General features: G+C 38.6%; 1 protein-coding gene across 1 annotated transcript in view; it reads left to right on the top strand.

The window, feature by feature from the left end:
• The first annotated feature begins 11,621 nt into the window (after window positions 1–11,621).
• Window positions 11,622–21,536, top strand: part of MYCT1 (MYC target 1) — a 31,333-nt gene continuing 21,418 nt past the window's right edge. Inside the window, exon 1 of the mRNA XM_004701945.2 lies at window positions 11,622–11,776. Coding sequence (XP_004702002.1) covers window positions 11,725–11,776 — 52 coding nt within the window. The 5' untranslated portion in view covers window positions 11,622–11,724. The remainder of the gene's footprint in view (window positions 11,777–21,536) is intronic.

Below are 21,536 nucleotides of genomic sequence, written 5' to 3'. Positions count from 1 at the left end.
AAGGAGGGAGAGGGAGGAAAGGATAAAGAGAGAAAGAGTAAAAAACACAGAAGTCACAGATGTTTTGTTGTATTCTTTAAAGCCAGTCATAAAGTTCTGTTTGAAGGTCAGGTAGTTTCAGAGGCAATTCTTATCTCTTAGGCAGAAGACTCAGTTTCTGTTCCTGGTCAACACACCTCAAGTCCAACCACCACAAACATCTGTGAATGGAGGTTTGTGTATTACTGTGATGTTGAAAGTCTTCTGGAAATCAATTGTATGATATACACACACATATACATACACATATATACATATATATATGATATATCAATATGTATGATATATATATATCATACAATATATATATATTCAGCAAGAGTTGGAATCAATTTGATAGCAGTGGGTTGGGTTGGGATTTTGGTGATTAAATTCCTTTCATTGCTATTGTTAGGTGCCATCGAGTTGGCTTGGACTCATGGTAACCCCATGGACAACAGAGCAAAACACTGCCTGGCCTTGCACCATCCTCACCTTTGTTCCTTTGATGGCATTGTTGGCCCACTGTGTCAGTCCATCTTGTCAAGGACCTTTCTCTTTTTTGCTGCCCCTCTAATTTATGAAGCATAATGTCCTTCTCCAGGGACCAGTCTTCCCTAGAAATGTGCCTAAATTACATGAGATGGAGCTTAACCAGATTTGTTTATTCTTTTCACAGTCCATGGCATTTTCAATATTCTTCATCACTACCATATTTCAAACATATAGATCCTTCTTTGGTCTTCCTTACTCAACGTTCAACTTTCATATGTGTACAAGGCAATTGAAAATACCATAGCTTGAGTCAGGCATATATTAGTTCTCAAAGTGACATCTTTGCTTTGAATCACTTTAAAAAAGTTGTGTGCAACAGATATACCCAGAACAGTGCATTGTTTGCTCTTTTGTTTTTGTTTTGTTTGTTTCTTTTGTTAGGTGCCATTATTTTTTTCCACCACAAAAATTTTCAGTGTTAACATCGAGTCAGCATGAATTCCTTTAGCACTAGGGATATGATCCTCCTATCTTGGAGAGACATAGGGAGAGACCAGAAGTAAGTGAGGTTAGAACAGAATAACTCATACTATTGTTGTTGTCAGGTGATGTCAAGCTAGTTCTGACTTGTAACAACAGAATGAAATGCTGCCTGGCCCCGCACCATCTGCACAATTGTTATGGTTGAATCCACTGTTGAACTCTCTATGTTGACCCATCTGATTAAGGATCTCCCTATTTTCACTAACCCTGTCAAGCAGAAGTCCCTTCCCAAAGATTAGTCTCTTCTAATAGTATGTCCTATGTACACAAGACAAAGACTGCTATGCTGGCTTTTAAGGAAAATGTTGGCAGCGCTTCTTCCAAGGCTGGCTGTTTATTCTCCTGGAAGTCCATGGTACATTCAAGATTCTTTGTGTACACCACAATCCAAATACATCAATTAGTTTGTAGTTTTCCTTTCTTTTGCATATGAGGCTATTGAAAATACCATAGCTTTGCTTAGGCACACCTTCATCCTTAACATGACATTGAAGATGTCTGAATTAATATTCTCTGAATTAATATTCTCTATGAAGAAGGACTTCGCTCCCCATTTCAGAGGAAGGGACTGCTGAGACTCTTCTGCACTGCTTCAAGATATTGTCAGATCCTGAAGGCCTAGTGGACGGAAGCAGAACATTGTCAGAGTGTCGGAGGATGGATCCCTAAGGCCTGAGGGCACTGAGAACTTGTTGAGGAGGAGCTGGCTTCTCAACGTGGAGTCAAACACAGGGGTGTGCATCAGGTGAAGCCTCTAGGAGTGCATCTTCATTTGCTGACGACTCAAGATAGGGAGAAACAGCTACAAAAATATGCTAACAGTTGAACATGGAATGTGGGAAGTATGAATCTAGGAAAATTGGAAGTGGTCTAAAATGAAATGGACTGGTGTTGGTCATTTTGAACCAGAAAATCATATGATTTGCTATGGTGGGGATAAGACAATCAAGAGCATGGTGCGGCCTTCATTCTCAAAAAGGCCATTGCAAACTCAGTCATGTAGTACAATGCTGTGTGTGATGGCCTTCTAACTCTCCAGCTACAAGGAAATTCAATCAATACGACCATTATTCAATTTGTACCCTAACCAAAATGACTAGTGATAGAGTAATTGAAGAATTCTACCAATGATTTCAATTGGAAATTGATGAAACATGCAATTAAGATGCATTCATTGGTATTGGTGACTGGAATACAAAAGTTAGAAACAAGGAGGAGGGAACACTATTTGGAAAATATGGACTTGGTGATAGGAATGATAGAATTTTGCAAAACCAACAACTTGTTCATAGAAAAGATCTTGTCAACAACAAAGGGGGACTACACATAGATTTCCTCAGATGGAATACACAGGCAGAAATCAAATCGACTACATCTGTGGGCCGATATGATGAAGAAGCTCAATATCAGCAGCTAAAACCAGGCAAGGGCTGACTTTTGAACAGACCATCAATTTCTCATACGTAAGTTCAAGATAAAGCTGAAGAAAATTAAAACAAACTCACAAGAGATGACCTTGAGTCTATCCCACCCAAATTTTGAGAATGTATCTAGAACAGATTTGATGCATTGAACACTAAGAACATCAAGACCATCATTCATGAAGAAAGCAAAAAGGTTATAAAAAGGACAGGAAAGAAAGGAAAGATTAAAGTGGATGTCAGAAGAAATTTCAATTTGCTCCTTTTTGTACAGTAGATAAGGCAAGTGAAAGAAATGATGAAGTCAAAAATCTTAATAGAAAATTTCAAAGGGCAGTTTGAAAAGACTAATCAAATATTATAATGAAATGTGCTAAGACCTAGAATTAGAAAATCAAAAGGAAAGAACATGTTCAGCATCTCTGAAACTGAAACAACTCAAGAGAAAATTTAAGCCTCAAGTTGCAATATCTAAAGGTTTATGAGAAAAATATTGAATTATGCAAGAAGCATCAAGAGAAGATGGAAAAAATACAGAGTCATTTTACCAAGAAACCTAGTTGACAATCCACCATTTCAGGAGGTAGCATACGAGTAAGAGCAAATGGTGCTGAAGGAAGAAGTTCAAACTGCACTGAAAGTCTTAGCTAAAAACAAGACTCCAAGAATGGATTGAATAACAATGTAAATGTTTTAACAAATTGATGAAGCATTGGAAGCACTCACTGGTCTATGCTAGGAAATTTGGAAGACAGCTACTTGGCCAACTGACTGGAAGACATCCATATTTGTACCCATTCCAAAGAAAGGTGATGCAACAGAATGCTCAAACTATAAAACAATACCACTGATATCACATGCAAGTAAAATTTTGCTGAAGATCATCCAAAAGGGTTGCAGCACATTGCAGCACAATGCAGTACATTGGCAGGGAGCCACCAGAGGTCCAGGCTGGATTCAGAAGAGAACTTGGAACAAGAGATATCATTGCTGGTGTCAGATGGAATTTGGCTTAAAGCAGAGAATACCAGAAACTGTTTTCTTGAATTTTGTGGACTATGCCAAGGCATTTGTTTATCGACCATAACAAACTATGGATAAACCTGAGAAGAAAGGGAATTTTAGAACACTTCATGTGCTCCTGCAGAACTTATGTCAACATCAAGAGGCAGTTGTGCAACTGGAACAAAGGAATATTGCATGGTTTAAAATCAGGTAAGGGCTTCAACAGTGTTGCGTCCTCTTACCTTACTTTTTGTGTTAATCAGGATTGACTAGAGAAACAAATCCAGATATACTTATACATGTATAGGAAAGAACTTTATATCAGAGTAATTGTATATTAAGAGAGCATCCCAGCCCAATCCTGATCAAGTCCATAAATTCGATATTAGCCCATATGTCCGATATTAGCCCATGAATTCCTCTTCAGACTCTGCAGCACATGCAACGATGCTGAATTCAAGAAAATCACAGGCTAGTGGGTGAAAAGGCTTGTGGATCAAGTGACAGTGGAAGCATCTCAGCATTCTGGCTGGTCAACAGGAATGTGAAGCAATAGGAATGTGAAGCAGAGAGAGTGTGGGTCTCCTCCCAGGATATAAAGAGGAAGTTCCCAGAATCCGCCTGGTAGGTGTTACCTTGTCACTTGATTGATAGGCTCGATTCCACCCCTACATTCTATTTCAAGTTGACATGACATTAAGTACCTACCATACTTACTTAATCTGTATGCTGAGCAAAAAAAATCAAAGAAGCTGGTTTAGATAAAGAATGTTGAAGGAAGTCTTATCAAGAACTTGCAATATGCAGTTACACAGCTTTGCTTGCTGAGAGTGAGAAGGACTTGAAGCACTTGCTAATAGAGATCAAGGTTTGTAGCCTTCAGTATGAATTAAAACTCAATGCACAGAAGACAAAATCCTCACAACTGGACCAATAGGTAATGTCATGATAAATGGAAAAAAGCTTGTAGTTGTCAAAGATTTTGTCTTGTTTGGATCCACAATCAATACACATGGAAGCAGCAGTCAAGAGTTCAAAGACAAGCTACATTAGGTACATCTGCAATACAAGTCCTCTTTAGAGTATTGGAAAGCAAGGATGTTACTTTGAGGACTAAGGTGTGCCTGAACCAAGCCATGGTGTTTTTTCAATTGCCCCATATGGATATGAAAGTTGGACATTGAATAAGGTGAGGCTGAAATGATGCATTTGAATTGTGGTGCTGGAGAAGAATATTGAAAGTACCCATGGGCTGCTAAAAGGACAAACCGATCTGTCTTGGAAGAAGTATGGCCAGAATGTTCCTGTGAGGCAAGAATGGCAACACTTTGTCACACATACTTTGAGCATGTTGTGAAGAGAGACCAGCCTCTGGAGAAGCTTGGTAAAGTAGGGAGGCATCGAAAAATTGGAAAGTCTTCAAGGAAATGAGGGCAGCAATGGGCTCAAGCACAGGAACAATTGTGAGGATGGGGCAGTACTGCGCAGTGTTTCATTCTGCATAAGGTTGCTTTGAGTTGGCATCTAACAAAAAGAAGAACACCTTTATCTCCAGGTTCTAAAAGCCATTGCAATGGCTACACAGAACTCACAGACAAAACACAGAGCTCACAGACAAAACACATGAATAATGGGCTTTTAAAGAAAGGTAACAAGTTGCAGAGCCAGTGAGAAATGCTCGGGGTTGAATTGTTTATCAGAACACGCTACAAAGTTCTTTTCCATCGCTATTAAATGCCCAAATGGGCAAACAACTCCATTGTAAGCCTTAACCTGAAGGCATCCAGTTCAAGTTCCAGGGATCAGCAGACCCAGCTCCATGAGTTAAGTGCTCAGTCAGCCTCATCCTGAAAGTACTCAGCTCCATTTCAATGGGTCACCAAGCCCAACTCCCCCAATTAAATGCTCTGAGACACCTCACTCTCCGAGCCAGACTTTTGCACAAAAGCACTCTACTTTAGTTGCTCCATGAGTTGGGAAGCCCATCACTTTATTCCATGCTCTGGCTCCTGGTTCTGCTGCTGCTCCTTTGGCGTTATCGCTGTCTTCTGGATCCAGAAGGTTCACTGTTACAGTTGTCATCTAGATGTAGGTACCCTGAATCCAGAGGACTTGCTCCGCTCTTGGCTCTTGCTGGCAATGAGATCCTTTCTTCTGCTTTTCAGAAGGCTCATTTTATACATAGCAAGCTGTCACTCCAGGGAATCCTATTCACAATTACTCACAAATAAATCCTACAAGATCGTCCTCCACCTTCTTACCAGACCCAAACAAGGAAAGATCATTTGGTGGGAGTTACAAATTTTGCTTAGAAGAGTTACATTATATATTGCATTGCCCTGCAACATCCTGGCTCTTAAGCATTTTAAATGGGTCTTGGACAGCAGATTTACCCAATGCCATTTGACCTCGGATTTCTTGACTGTAGCTTCTCTGAGCATTGATTGTGGATCCTAGCCAAATGAAATCCTTGACAACTTGAATCATTTCTCTGTGTATCATTATGTTATTTAATGGTCCAGTTGTGAGACTCTGTTTTCTTTACATGGCCTTTCGATCCACACGAAAGGCTACAATCCTTGATTTTCATCAAGTGCTTCCAGTCTTCTTCACTATCAGTAAACAAGGTTGTGTCATCTACATATTGCAGGTTAATAAATCTTCCTCCCATCCTGATGATATATTCATCTGCAATATAATCCAACTTCTCAGATTAATTGCCCAGCATATTGATTGAATTAGTATGGTGAAAGGACGCAAGCTTGATGTACATGTTTCCTGATTTTAATACAATCTTCCCTTATTCTGTTCAAACGACTATCTCTTTGTTTATGTACAGATTGTGCATGAACACAAAGAAGCGCTCTTGAATTCCAGTCTTCGCAGTGTTATCCATAGTTTGTTATGATCCACACAACAACATGCATACTCACTAAAACACAAATAAATGTCTTTCTGGATTCTCTGCTTTCACCCAATATTTGATGTTAGCAACGGTATCCTCCCTCATGCCACATCCTCTTCTGAATCCAACTTGAATTTCTGGCAGCTCCCTGTCTATATAGACCAGAAACTGTTTTTAAATTATCTTTGGCAAGACTTTACTTGCATGTAATATTAATGTTATGGTTGGGTAATTTCCATATTCTATTGGGTCAGCTGTTTTTAAATTGGACACAAATATGGGTCTCTTCCAGTTGATTAGCCAAATAGCTACGTTCCACATTTCTTAGCATAGATGCATGAGTGCTTCATCAGATTGTTAAAACTTTTCAATTAGTATTTGGTTAATTCCTGGAGCCTTGTATCTTGTGAATCCATTCAGGGTAGCTTGGGCTTCTTCTTTCAGTATCTTGGTTCTTGATCCTAATCTACCCATTGCAATGGTTGAATGTCGACCAGTTCTTTGAAGGCAATTACTCTGTGTATTTCTCCCACCTTCTTTTGATACTTCCTTCATGGTTCAATACTTTCCTCATGGAATCCTTCTATGTATTGTAACTGTAGGCTTGAATTTTTGCTTCAGTTCTTTCAACTTTAGTTATGTTGAGTGTATTCTTCAGTTTTAGCTTTCTAACTCCAGGTCTTCGCACATTTTATTATAATTCTATACTTTGCCTTTTTGAGCTTCTTTTTGAAAAGTTCTGTCTAGATCTTTTACTTCATCATCTCTGCCATTTGCCTTAGCCACTCTACATTCAAGAAGAGGTTTCAGAGTCTTCTCTTCTGACATTCATTTTGGTTTTTTCTTTCTTTCCTATGTTTTTATTGTCCTTTTGCTTTCTTCATGTGTGATGTTCTTAATGCCATTCCACAGCTTGTGAAATCTGTCATGAGTGTTTAATGCATCAAATCTGTTCTTGACATGGTCTCAAAATTCATGTAGGATAGACTCAAGGTTTTATTTGGGCTCTTGTGGACTTGTTTAATTTTCTTCATCTTCAACCTTAACTTGTATATGAGCAATTAGTGGTCTGTTCCACAGCCTTGTTTTGCTGGTAATATTGAGCTCCTCCATCATCTCTATCCACCCATATAGGCTATTTGGTTCCAGAGTATTTCATCTGGCAAAAGCCACATGTATAGTCTCCATTTATGTTGTTGAAATATGGTGTTTGCAAGGAAGAAGTTATTGGTCTTGCAAAACTCTATCATGTGATTTTCAGCTTCATTCCTCTCACCAAGGGCATATTTTCCAACTACATACTTTCCTCCCTCTTTTTATTCGCCTTTCCCACTCCAATCACTAATAATTCTCAATGCATCTTGCTTACATGCTTGATCAATTTTAGATTGAAGACTTGGAAGAATTCTTTTTCTTCATCACTAGCTCCAGAATAAATAAGTTAGGCACAACCATGTATTACAGAGTTAAAACAATAAAAATGACAAAAAGCAGATTCTATCAAGTTGATTTCAACTCATGGTACCCCCCACGTGTGTCGGAATAGAACTATGATCCATAGGGTCCTCTATGGCTGAATTTTCATAAGTAGAACATTAAACATTTCCCTAAGGTACTTCTGGATTGACTCTAACCTCTTAGCAGATGAGCATGTTAACAAGTTTTCTTAATTACATTTACCTAAATCTTTCTGCCCATAACGAACTAAAAAAACTAAACACCCTGTCATCAAGTTGATGCTGACTCATAGTGATCCTATTCTATTTGACCATTTAGTATAGTATATTCAATTATTCCCTGAATTAGAGTATACATCTCTTTAGAGGATCATTCTGCCCATCACATTCACTTAATGGTTTTTATTGTAAGCTTATATTTCCTAATACTTTTAATGTAAGTGTTCTTTGAGGCCTTAGTTTTGACCTGTGTTCCTTTAGAATATTTGCTTCTGTTGGAAAAATTTGTTGTTCATCGCTGTTAGCACAGCTAGCCACCCTAAACTAAATTTTAAGTGAGGTGTTTTGGGAACTCTGAATTCATGCTCATAAGCATACATAGAAAAGAAGTATTTAATTCGGAATTCCTAGAAGAACTCAATCCCACACTCCTCCCACTGACCTGCTGAATCTGAGTCAGACAAGGTGGGAAATCCCCTTCTACAGGACATTTCTAGTGTAGATTGTATTTTCTGGGCCAGCAGCGTGTGACAGCCACCCTCAGGATAGGCATCGGTTCTACTGCTCTTACCTTGTGACTCTAGCTCTGCTTCTCAAGGGTCAGCTTTGAGTTAGTTCCATACATCTCCACAGGAGAGAGGGACAAAGATCAAGATCACGAAAGTTCCTGTCCTGTTGAATCTTACCTAGGAGGCAAGAGATGAAGTAAAAGATAAAACCATGTACAGGCACAAAAATCAATGAAAACATACACAACATCATGTCAAGAACTGATAAGTGCTCTGAAGAAAAAGAAAAGAGAGTGGTTCAAGTGGGGACCCTTTAGACAAGAAATATGGGTAACACATGTCCCTTGAAGAGGTGGTGTCAGTTCTGTAAATAGCTGAGAGAAGAGCCAACGTCTAAATGAACTTTATGACTTCTGGGGAACCCAGGTCTGAAGACCCAACCTGCGAAACAATGAATGTTAGAAATGAAATGCAGACTTCACATTTTGGTAGAGATAAAAATCGACTTCCTGTTATGGCATTGCAGGTCACGGGACTAGAATATCGCAGAGACATAAATACGCACTTCTATGGATCTCTGCCAAGGAAAAGTACAAATCTTACCCAGCAAATGATATACACGGATAAGAATGGGTCATTTAAACAAATGTTTAAAAGAAATAAATATTCTCAGGTCATAATCTGACACAAAATCAGTATTCATCAAGACTTTGACTGGCTCTTACCATCTGCAAAAGTGCAAAACAGCTTTTGGGAGAAAAGCTAGGTGGCTAAAACATAAAACAATGAAAGGAAGTCTCAGCCTAAAACTCAACGCCAACATGAAATGAGCCCTATTTCTGCACAGAAGGCAGTTCAGGCAGACCAGCTCGTCCATTGCATTCATTCAGCATGATTATTTTAGGGTAAAATGAAGCCTGTGTAATTTTTTATGAAGTTACACGCACATATATTTGAAATTACATAGTCTTTATTGAACCAGGTAGCCTAGAATAATACAAAATGTGTATGTTAAAATACATACTGTAGTTGAAAAACTCTACTCCATGATTTTAGAAGAATAAAATAAATACTGTTTCAATATACTTCTATCCAAATTATATATGTTCGAAAAGTAAATGTAATTTCAGCTAGATTATATATTTTAGACAAAAGATGTTCTTTTCATTTATATTCACTTTGTAAAGAATATTGACCAGTGACCTTAGAAGTCACTGTTATACAGTGCACAATAACTGTCATCCCGCTTGTCTTTTCGAACGGCTGACCTTGAGAATAGTGACCTAAACCCACCCACAACCAAACCAAAATCAAGCTCACTGCCATGGAGCCAGTGCTGACCCCTAGCGACCCCTGTGGGATTCTGAGACTGTAACTGTTTACGGGAGTAGAAAGCCCCTTCTTTCTCCCTCGGAGCTGCTGTTTCGAGCTTCTGATTATGAGACCGCAGCCCAACCCTTAAGCACTACACCACCAGCTCCTCATTATGCATTAACCCAAACGCACTACCATCATTGCCATTCTGACTCATGAGGACCTTATAAAACAGGGTTAAGTGTAACTTTTTAGGGGAGTAGAAAGTCTTCTTTTTCTCCAAAACTCACTGCCATTGAGTGGGTTCTGGTGCATAGAGACCCTATAGAACAGGGTAGAACTGCCCCTGTGGGTTTCTGAGGCTGTAATTTTCCGGGAGTAAATAGTCTCATCTTTGTCCAACAGAGTAGCTGATTGTCAATAATTTAATTTTCAATAAACTTATATTCAATAAACTTGTATTCATAGAAATGGAAAAAAAGCAGCAGCAAGCTCCTTTCTGGAGAGAATTCGGACTGCAGAAGTAAATCTTCATGATTTTCTTGTTTCAGATTTTCCTATAACTATTTAGGATGATTTTACACATTGCACAAAGATACCTACTACTTTCCATTATATTCTGACTACCATCAGGTTTAATGCAATATCCTGGAATTACTCAAAGATTGAGAAAACAGAGCCAGCGAAGGAAGTGTAGTGCAATTATGAAGTGCAGAACCATCGCTGTATTTCCAATGGCTTCCGGATGATCACAGCACCCAGTCTACACGAATATGCTTTGCAGACAAAGTCTCTTGAATGTTAATCTATAGCTCCTGCAGTTTCAAGCAACTCTTTGCTAAAGCCAGTTTACCTATAACTACACTTTTGAGTATATCAAGTGTTGGATGGCCATGATACCTCTCTTTCTGGTCTTTTTTTCTGCATTCATTACTTTCTCCCTTGCTTTTTACCTGGAAAAATTATTTTCCTAAGCTCATGATCATACAGTGTCCTAAAGCACCCCTCTCAGACATCCATGAAAAACATGACTGCAGTCATTGTACTATTTACTGTAGCACTCCATGGTTCTGCTGTAATCGTGTGCTCGAGTTTGTTTCCCCAGCTGGGTGTTGAATAGGTTCTGCCAGTATAGGAACTAATTTTCATATTTAAATACCAATTGAAGCACCATACAAAGTATTAATTATTCTTTAGAGAAATACTTATGGAATGAATTGAAGAGATATTTTCCCAAAGTTAACATACCAACAGAGAGACATGTTAAGAATGTTACTAAGTGAAATTTATTTTTTTTAAAGATTACTTTCTATCGATTAATTGCACTTGAGGAGAAGGTGGAACTCTGAATAGTTTTCTCACTTAATTTACTTTGTCAATACAATGGTCACACACCGCGTAATGGTCTCTCTTTCTCAGTCTGTGTTAATCGATGCCAGAGTTCTGTCTCTGAGAGTTGAGAAGCTTTCTTTGTGTCTCCGTAGAGGATGGACAGAGACCACGAAAGGCACTCTTTCCCCAAAGCAGTTTGGCAGATGGCTGAGAAGAGGGTACTTAGTAATTTTGCAGAGGAAATGACGAGAAGGAAAGTGTTTTGTGTCTCAGGAACCATGTGGAACTCCAAGATAAGAAAAAAAACAGTTGCTAATTTGAGTATAAAAGCAGGAAACATGATACACTTATTTCCTTTTATGCAAACCCAGTCTGTGAGGGGTTGGGTGGAAATTCCTTTTCTCTTGCTGATCCACAAAGGCATAGAGTCAAAGTGCTTCTTTTTGACCCACTGGGTTTTCTTTCTTCCTTTTTTGCTTCTCTTTCTTTTATTTTTTGTGGATACCATGGCTAATAATACCACAAGTTTAGGGAGCCCATGGCCAGAAAACTTTTGGGGTAAGCTATCTTCTTTAATTTATTTTAAATTGAAATTTATTTAGGAGCAAGCAACAGATGCTAGAACTCATCAATATGTTGAAAATCTCAATCTTGGAGGCGTTTTTCTTGACAATTGGTTATTTTAAGTTTTCAGAGCTTTATTTCAAAAAGTAAATTTAAAAAGGATTGTTTTTAAAATGTGCTATGAAGGCACTTAAGAATATTGGCTCTAAGTATAGCATTTGGTTGGGATGATAGAATGTTATTTAAAAAAAAGATACTAAAATTGAGAAGGGGATTAAAAAGTAGAAGTAATTACTTCTGGGGATTTGACCATGCAGATTTGTTGACAAACTGGAGTTTTATTTTTCTCAAGGTTATAGATTATGTATTTTACTTGATGAAACCAAGAATATCTAAAGGGATGATTTTAAAATTCCGTTGTCAAAGTTAAAATTTTTAATTTCCAAAGTGAATCTAAATGACAAATTGTTACTAAAATGAAAGAAGTTAGAGTGTCATTTATATGGATTTTAAGAATGGAATAGTACTAAGAAATTGAATAAAATGATTATAGGAATAGCCACTTGGAATTAACACCATGCATAACCTTCCCAAAGAAGCCTAATACAAGAGGGGAAAGGACACTACAGATGTCGTTTTCTGGCTGATTCCAGACACAGCTTTTACTCAGTGCTTTGTGGTGTTCTCAGCAATGAGCTGATGCTGAGGCTGTACTATTCAGATGCTCAGAGCCCGCAGTACACGAAAGGAGAGCTAAGCTAAAAACATCAGTATGGACTCTTAGGTTCAAAGAGTTCTGGTGGCACAAAGATTAAGCAGTGGGTGGAGATCTGAAATGGTGATTTCAACCCAAGTAGCCACTCTCGGGAGAAGGACGTGATGTTGTGCTTCTGTAAAGAGCCCTGTCTAGGAAATGCTACGGGATCCAGCTCACATGGGGCCGCTACAAATCAGGATTGTGTTTCAGCATCCAAACAAGCAAAACAAAAACCCATCTCTGGAATTCAGGGACATAATTAAAAGTGAAGAAGTTGATTTGGGTTAAATTTGTTTAATGAAGTTTATGAAAAGTTCAATGGTTTTCTTTTCAAGTCCAGAACCAGTTTTATTTTCCTCAGTTATTTTAGGTTTTCTGTTGTGATCCCAGGGGACGTTTTTGAAACGATGACCAGAGGGAAAGTCAGCCGGAGGAGCTGAGTATACCCAAACGCCTCACCCAGGCCTCTCCCAATGACCCAGCCTTGTCAGGAGAGATGTTCCTGAACACACTATTATAATTATATAGCAAAAAGAAAATCATGCTCATGTATTTTCAAGAATGGCTTTGATACTGATGAATATAGGGAGATATTACCAGACAACCAAGACTTTGTACAGGTCTGACTGGATATGTCTATTTATGACAATATTATTCATTACCCTCATTCTAAGGAAGGCAAATGTCAAACATGTGCTGAAAAGTAGTGTGGGGGTGGTGGTGGTGTTTAAACTAAACTCATCAGTCTAAAAGTAAGTAATTTCATATACTATTCAGAAACAAAATAAACTCTACTTTCAAAGTTAACCTGCAAAAAAGCTAGCTATTTCCCCTCAAATCACAGAAAGTTAACTGTTGAGTGTTACTTGAGAACAAGAAAGGATTATCCAGTCACTAAAATACCAATAGTAGTAATAAATACATAAAAATAAGCATGCTGCTGATAAGAGTCTATTTCAATGAAGACCATCTACTGATCTTCTAAAATTTAACCATTTTCCTATGGAAATCGGTGCTTGAGAGGGAAGTCAAATGCATTGTTTGAACTGTAGAGCCTAGTGTTCCTTTGTTCGAGGATGTGAAAATAACCTCAAATAGATGAGAATACTGAAAACCAGGAAGGGAGTGGTACATTGATAAGCAGTCATGGAACCAATGCAAATATGCTGAGTAGACGTGCCATTTAATAATTTCTGGAAAATGGATGGAAGACTGCAATACTGCTCTTGGTCAAACATATGAAGTGTAAAATGCAAAAATAGAAGTGTAAGGATAAAAAATGGAGCCATCTTCTGAAGATCAATGCCAGTATTTTTCATTTGGGTTCTATTGGGGGTGGGGGTGGGGGAGTCATTTAATTTTTATTGACTTTGCTGACTACAAAAATACTATTTTGAAAATGTTCCATAAAGTGCATGCAGTGCAATGTAATGCCTATTGCTTCCAAATCAAGTGTCTACTTGGCATTTTAAATTCTGAGAAGACAGAAAGAATCGCTTAGAAAAGCAGAATAAGTAGATTGATGCATGGAATTTTTCTAAGTTTCATTCCACATGTATTTTTTCTTGGTTTGCTTGCATGAATGCTAAAAACAGATCACGATACTAGTTTTTACCAATATTGCTAGCTTGCAATGTATACGCATTACTTGGCACTAAAATATATAAGCGCTACTTAGCACAAGAGGTGGCCACCGCAGAAGTGGTCTGAGATTGACTACCCAGCTGAAGGCCAGCACCCTGCCCTTCTCACCTTTGCTCTCTCTAATGCCCGCCCTGCCTCTATAAACATTCCTCATAAAAACAACAGGAAGCAATCTGTGAATGTTTCCTGCTCTACTGAAATAGTTGACAAGTAGGATTGAACTCGGTTACCCTCTCAGTTCTTGAGAATCCTAAAGAAGACATAGTTTAGATTGTACCTAGTGCCTTACCAGGCTTTTTAATTTGGGCTGGTATTGTGAGAGGTAAATATATTCATCTTTTTTAATCACTCCCCCAAAATACAATGCCCATTTCCAAGAATGAAAGAAAGGCGATGCCTTCTAGTAACAATTTACAGTCTTGGAAACCCACCGAGCAGTTCAAATCGGTCCTCTAGTGTTGCCAGGAGGCAGAAGTCTCTCCATGGTAGTGAGGGGTAAGGTCATGAAAATACACACACACCAATACTACAAGTCATGTGTTACAATAGCAATGTTTGATGAGATCCGATAGGAGTTTTTAAAACTAAGCACTGAAATGAGGTCTAATTCCTTTTTAGAAAAACACGAGACTTCATCTGTTCTTAGAAAGTCAGATAAGATTCAAATCGGGAGTTGATTCCTGGAAGGACCTCCTACTCATTAATTTATTCCTCATTAATCATTCATGCACTCAGTTCATGAGTGGACGTGCAAGCACTGGGAATGGGTTTGGTGTTCGTGATAATAAGAAACTCAGGAAATGAAGAAGAAATGAAGAGCCACCACGTAAAGGAAAAACAAGGCGTGTGGAGAAGTCAATGGGTTTGCATTCGGAAATTAAAGGGATCTATTTGGAAAAGCTCGTCAGAGGTAGATTTGGTAAGATTTTGAATATCAGTGCACAGATTCAACAACTCACGATCTAGTGACTTCTGCCCTCTTTTCTCCTTCCTAGGACTTCTCTCTAAGTTTAGAAAGGCAGATATACGATTTTGGATATTAGAAGGCGAGAGCTGTTTGGTTTTTGATCAAATTCTTGTCTCTTCTGACTTCTAGTGGCAAGTCATTCTTAACTGCTTTGGGGGCACTGGTATTTCTCCTCCCTGACTCCGTGGCTGGGCTGAAGTCTCTTAACATAACATCTGGCTGGGCGCTTGCATCCTCTTATCCATAGAAAGTGTCTCTTTTTCATCAAAGGCCTCTCTGGTCTTCTGGCTCTTTCCATCTCTCTCAGGGACGCAGACAATTGTGAGTGATCTACTGGAAGTGTCCGGAGCTAAAGGGGCCTCAGGAAGTTGGGCTGCACCAAGAGTCCTCAACAGGGGTGTCACTACCCCTAAATCACACTCTGCCCCTTGGGAAGTCAAGTCTTCACAGTAGGGCTTGTCATCTTCCCCATCTTCCCTGGATGCCAGAAATCCAGGAATGGACACCAGTTTCGTTGGGAATCCCCTAAATGCACCTGCGGCAGATGGTCGTCTTCTCTGAAATTCTCATCAATCATATTCTGTCTCTCTTCTCATGGTCTCTCCAGACTCCTCTCCACACTGCCCATAATTGTCTCCTATGCCACCAGCTAATCTCCCCCACACTGTTCTTTATGGGAAAGACTTAATATTCTTTGTTCTGTAAGTTTTAGCATTTTGAGATGGAAATCGATTTTATTCTCTTTTATCCCCTCAAAACACATAGCTGTTGCAGTAAAAATAATGTTTTTTAAGAATTCATGTTCTTCTATGCAGTTAAAAATTCACGCCATCATTTAAAAGCTATGCTTTCTCTTTTCCTGTGCATCCTGTGAACAGCCTGAGTCCCTTCTAAGGTAATTGGCCATTAAAACCGAGAGAAGGGGACTGTGAATTGATTTGTTGTGGTATCTAATGCTGACAAGGAACCACAACTTTGGTTCATAACCCAAACTCATATCCCTCAACCTATAGAATAATATAGTTTTTAGGGTTTGAGCCGAGCAAATGGGAATCTGGGTGTTCCCAGAACAGTTGGGCATGTGGCTCAAGGATTCCCTCTCTGTCTACGCCCGGTCAACAAATACTATATTTCAAATGCCTTTCTACAACCTATGCTTTTAAAAGTCTTGGAAAGCTATACATTGTTGCACATTAATTATGTTTCTAAGAAAATGGCATGGCGGCCACATCTGACCTCCTCTAGAGGGAGAGGCAGACTCCAACTTCACACTCACCCAATGCAGATTGCCACGAGGTCAGACATGCCGCCACCCTTCATTTTTCCTTCCCTATCCTGACACCAAGCATCCATTCCATGGCACTCCGCTGTTTTGCTGGCTTTCATAATGGCCACACAGAACTCACAGAGAGCACTCACGCTCTGGGGTTTATAAGGGAAGCTTCACGAAATGTTAAGGATACAGTAATTTGGTCTGCAACATCTCCTCTCAGCCATGCTAGCACACAGGTCTCATTCTGGTCCTCAGCCGCTCAGCCCCAAGGGGCCTTTGGTCTCTGCCTGGTTCCATGGCCAAGAAGCCCAGGACTCTGCCTCAAGGTCTCCATGATGGTCCTCAGCAGCTATGCCTCATGATCTTGGTGCTGCCGTCTCTGGTACCTCTGCTGTCTCTGCCACTTGAGACAGATCTCTCTCTCTCTCTCTCTCTCTGCTGGCTCTTCTCTCTTCCTGCTTCTGAAATGGTTCGCTTTGATATCCAGTGGAATGGCAAAACTGACCAATCTCCCCGAATAGTATCACACACTCAGTAATTTGCATAGTCCCACTCCATCATTTGGTGGGAGTTACAAAGGCCTGGGTATCAAAGTCATACCAAGTAATTGCACATCACTACCTGTCCCCAATTGTAATTACCTACAAAATTTGGAAAACAGCTGTTTGCAAATGCTGGTCCTTAGCACTGCTGCATCTGAATTACCTAGAGAGTTATGAGAATTCACGTCTCACTGGACTCTAAATTCAGAGATTATAATTTGATAGCTGTGAGATAAAGAGCCCTGGTGGCTCAATGATGGAGTGCTAGGATGCAAACTGAAAGGTCAGTGGTTCAAACCCACCCAAGGGAGTAAAGATCAGTCAATCTTACTTCTGTAAGGATTACAGGCAGGAAAACCTTTGGGGTAGTCCGACTGTCCCATGGGGTCACTATGAGTGGGGATTGACTCAACAGCAAACAACAAAAGGTTTGAAATGGAATCTAAAACACTGTGCTTTTGAGAAGCCTATGGCCCTAAGACTTCTGCCTCTAAGCCAATGACTGAAATTTGCCCGTCATTGTCTTTTCTTGTATGATGTTCTTATTGAGTTTTGGTATCAGTGTTGGATAGGCTTCATGGAACAAGTCGGGAAGCAATCTCAATTTACCTGGAAGACTTTGTGCACTATTGGTATTGTTTATGATTTAAATGTTTGGAAAAGTTATCATGATAATCTGTAGTATTCTGACTACCCACCAAAAGCAAATGCACTGTCATTGAGTCTATTCCAATTCACAGGGACCCTAGACAAAGTTTTTAAGGCTTTAAATCTTCACAGAGGCAGATGGCCTCATCTTGTTTCTGTAGAGCAGCTGGTGTTTGAATTGCCAATTCAGTATTCATAATAGGCAGGATTTAGATGACAGGTTCACTTTCTTTAATAGGGTTGAACAACTTAGATTTTCCAATCATTCTTTGATCATTTATGGAACCTTTTTTTTCTAAGAATTTGCACATTTGAATTAAATATTTTATTTATTGTCTTAAAGCTGTTCATTATATCTTTTCACATTTTAAAATGAAAATCTTTGAAACTAAGGAAAGCGTAACTAATTTTACAGATCATGCTCATATACCTACTACTTAGATTATTTTACTATGCTCATCACTTATCTATCCACCAACCTATTATTGCTATATTTAAAAGTAAATATTTAACAGATGTCAATGCATTTCCCCTAATTATCACAGTATGCATATTGGAATTCAATAGTTGTGGGGATTTTTTCCTTTTAAGGTCAAATTTATATACAAAGGCAAATATGAAGTTAACAAACTGAAGCACACAAATTATGAATGAGCATTTTCTGTGTTTTGACAAACATGTCAACACCTGGGTAAGCCTAACACCAATAAAGATGCACAACACTGCGATCAACAGCAAATGTTCCCTCCTGTCCCTACTCAGTCAATCCCCATTCCTACACCATTCTGAGAGAAAGCCACTAGGCTGATTTTTTTTTTTAATGAGTAGATTACCTTTCTTTTTTCTTGATTTCCTAATAAAGTTTGAAAGCACCAGCAGCCCCGCTGGAGAAAGACTGGACTTTCTACTCCCGCAAACAGTTACAGTCTCAGGAAAACTCACCGGGGAGGGGACACTGTGAGGCAGCCTTGACTCCATGGCAGGGAGTCATTCAGTCGATGCGTTGTCAGTTTGGGCTACTAAGAGTCAAACTGCAGTGAACTTTCTTGAAACAGTATTGTTTTGTGGATATATTTCCATTTTTCTTGAGTACTTTAAGTGAGTCAAGGGTTGCTGTATGCTGGCTTTTATAGGAAATTGCGACTGTGTTATGAAGAGCTCGTACAATTTTAAAGTCCCTCCAACACTAACGGCTCCGGTGGCTTCACATCCTGGTCCACAGTTCTGTATTTTTAGGCTTTCTAATTTGAGCTGTTCCGATCAGCATGCAGTTGTATCACAGGTGGTTTTACTTTTCATTTCGTGCTAATGAATTATGATGTTGAACAAGGGTCAACAAACTATGGTCTGCGGGTCAAACCTGGCCCACCACCTGCCTTTCTGAGAACTCTGGGAATACAGTGACAACTATTTGTTTAAATGTTGGTGCCTGCTTTTGTGCATAGTGGCAAGCGAGCCGCTATGACAGAATGTATGGCCAGCAACACCTAAAATACGTGATACCTGGTCCTTTGCAAAAAGCATGTGCTGACTCCTGATGTGCAGAATTTTTCTTATGTTCATTGCTTTCTGAATAGGTAGATTTGGAGAGGATCCATTCACATAATCTTCCCATATGAATTGTTTTTGTTTTGGGCCTGCTTTCATTGAAAAAGTCTCCATATATTCTAATTATTAGTCAACAGTTTCGTGTTTGTAAATAGTCCCTATAGTCAGCTATATACCTATTTTCATAACAGTGTCCCTCTCTGCACAGATTGTAAAAATTACATCATGTATCTTATTTCTTTCTTCCCCCCTCTCTTTTGTGAGTGTTGCTTCCTGGAAACTGTCTTAAGAAAATGTTGCCTAACATGAGGCATTAAATATTCTTTTATTTTATCTTCAAATCCATTCGTAATTACAACCATAGTGTCTCTTAGGTAAATTTTTGTGTATAGTACAGACATTCAGGTTATTTTTTCTTCCTTCCTGTCCCGGTGTACAGTTTTCAAGCACTGTTTACTGGACTTCTTTCCTCCACTGAAGAGCTTTGGTGTCCTTGTTGAATTATAAATATATGAGTATAGACTGATTTCTGGATTCTTCATTCATCTCGTACTACTTGTTGATTTTCTATTGAATCTTCGAAGTTAGACAACGTAAGTTCTCCAACTTTGTTTCTTTTCAAGATTGTTTTTGATTTTCCAATTTACCACATCCTTTGGGGTTTCATATAAAATTTAAAATTACTTCTCAAATTCTATTAAAAATGCTGGTTGGCATTGAATATGTAGACAAATGTAAGGAAGGCTGCTCTGATAATATTGAGTCTACCAATCTATGGATCTGGTGCATCTGTTCATTTGGAAGCCTTCTTTAAAATTTTTCAGCAACATTTTCAGAGACCTTGCATGACTTTGTAAAGAAATGCCTTAAGTATTGCTCATTTCATGATGCCATTGTAATGTGGTGATTTCATTTTCTCCTTGTTTGCTGTTAATATATTCTTGAAACTTGAATTTTGCATATTATCCTATTTTCTGCAACCTTGCTTAATTTCTTTTATAGTTTTGTTTTAGAATCCTTTGTATTTTTGATGCAAGATACATTAATAATAAAGCCTATAAGACAATGCTTAAGTATTTGCTTTAAAATACAATGTATGTTGTCGAAGTTAAGAGAAGCCATTTAATTTAAGAAGTGCAGTTAGAATGATGCTTAGAATCGAGGCTGGGAAGACTTCGTCGCATGTACTTTAGACACATTATGTCTTAGCAAGAGAGAGCAGTCCCTAGAAAAGGACTTCGGTCAAGTAGAAGGGCAGCAAAACAGAGGAATTTACTAAAGGAGATGGCTTGACACGGTGGCTGCAGCAATAGGTTCAAATCTAACAACGATTGTGTAGCGTTTTGTTCTGTTGTGCTTAGAATTGAGGTGAGTGGGAACCAACCTGATGGTACCTAACAAGGGTGGCTTGCATTTCCCACGCTACTTACTTCTGAGGCTCTTCATTTATTCCTGAAGATTCAATTCTTCATCAAATATCAGTATGGTTCAATCTAAGGTTTTTCTTTAGCATATTTTTTTTTGTGTAGATCTGGTGGGGATGAATTTCAGTTCTCTTTCACCTTACACACCACTTATTTCACCTGCTCTCTAAGAAGATATTTTGCAGCAAGTAAAATTGTTTGTTGAATTATTTTTTAAAAACTACACTGTTTCCTGGCCTTCATTATTTCTTTTTACAAGTCTGCTGTCATTCAAATTACTAATGTTCTTAATGCGATGTCATTATTAACTTAATTCCATCTGCTTTCGAGATTTTTTTATCATTGAAATTGTGGGTCTGCATGGTGTTCTATATATGAAAAGGCTTTAAAAAGTTCATGGAAAAGTTCCATTATCTTTTAATTACATTTTTTTTCATAAACTTTTTGAAGCTCTCCTGTTCATGTGTGTGTGTGTTTGTATGCGTGTTTCTTTTTGTCTTGGGGTTTACCAAGAATCTTGAATCTCAAATTTTGTTCATTTCACTCATGGTTTTTCCAAATATTTTTGACACCGTTCTCTCTCTCTCCTATTTTTTGGGGATTCCAATTGCATGTGTTTCAAACATTTTGTATTATTTCATAAATCACTATATTTCATACAATCTTTTTGTATTCCAAAACAGTTTTCTCTTTTTCAGATTACATATTTCCTACTCATCTCTCTTCAAGTTTATTGACTCTCTTCTCTGCCATATTAATTTTGCTCTTCAGATCATTCCATGAATCTTTTAAATTCCCAATATTTTCTTTTAGTTCAAGAAATTCTGTTTCGCTCTTTTCTGTAATGTTAACTTCCTGCTGAGCAGCTTTCTTTACATCATTGAATATAAATGTACTAATTGCTTTAAAATTGTCTGTGAATTCCAACATCTGCCCCATCTTCGGGTCTGT

The sequence above is a fragment of the Echinops telfairi genome, unplaced genomic scaffold (genome assembly GCF_000313985.2).
Source record: "Echinops telfairi isolate 266 unplaced genomic scaffold, ASM31398v2 ScPeMD7_3533;HRSCAF=4204_0, whole genome shotgun sequence".
Classification (NCBI taxonomy): Eukaryota; Metazoa; Chordata; class Mammalia; order Afrosoricida; family Tenrecidae; genus Echinops; species Echinops telfairi.
This window is presented reverse-complemented; position numbering and strand designations above follow the sequence as displayed.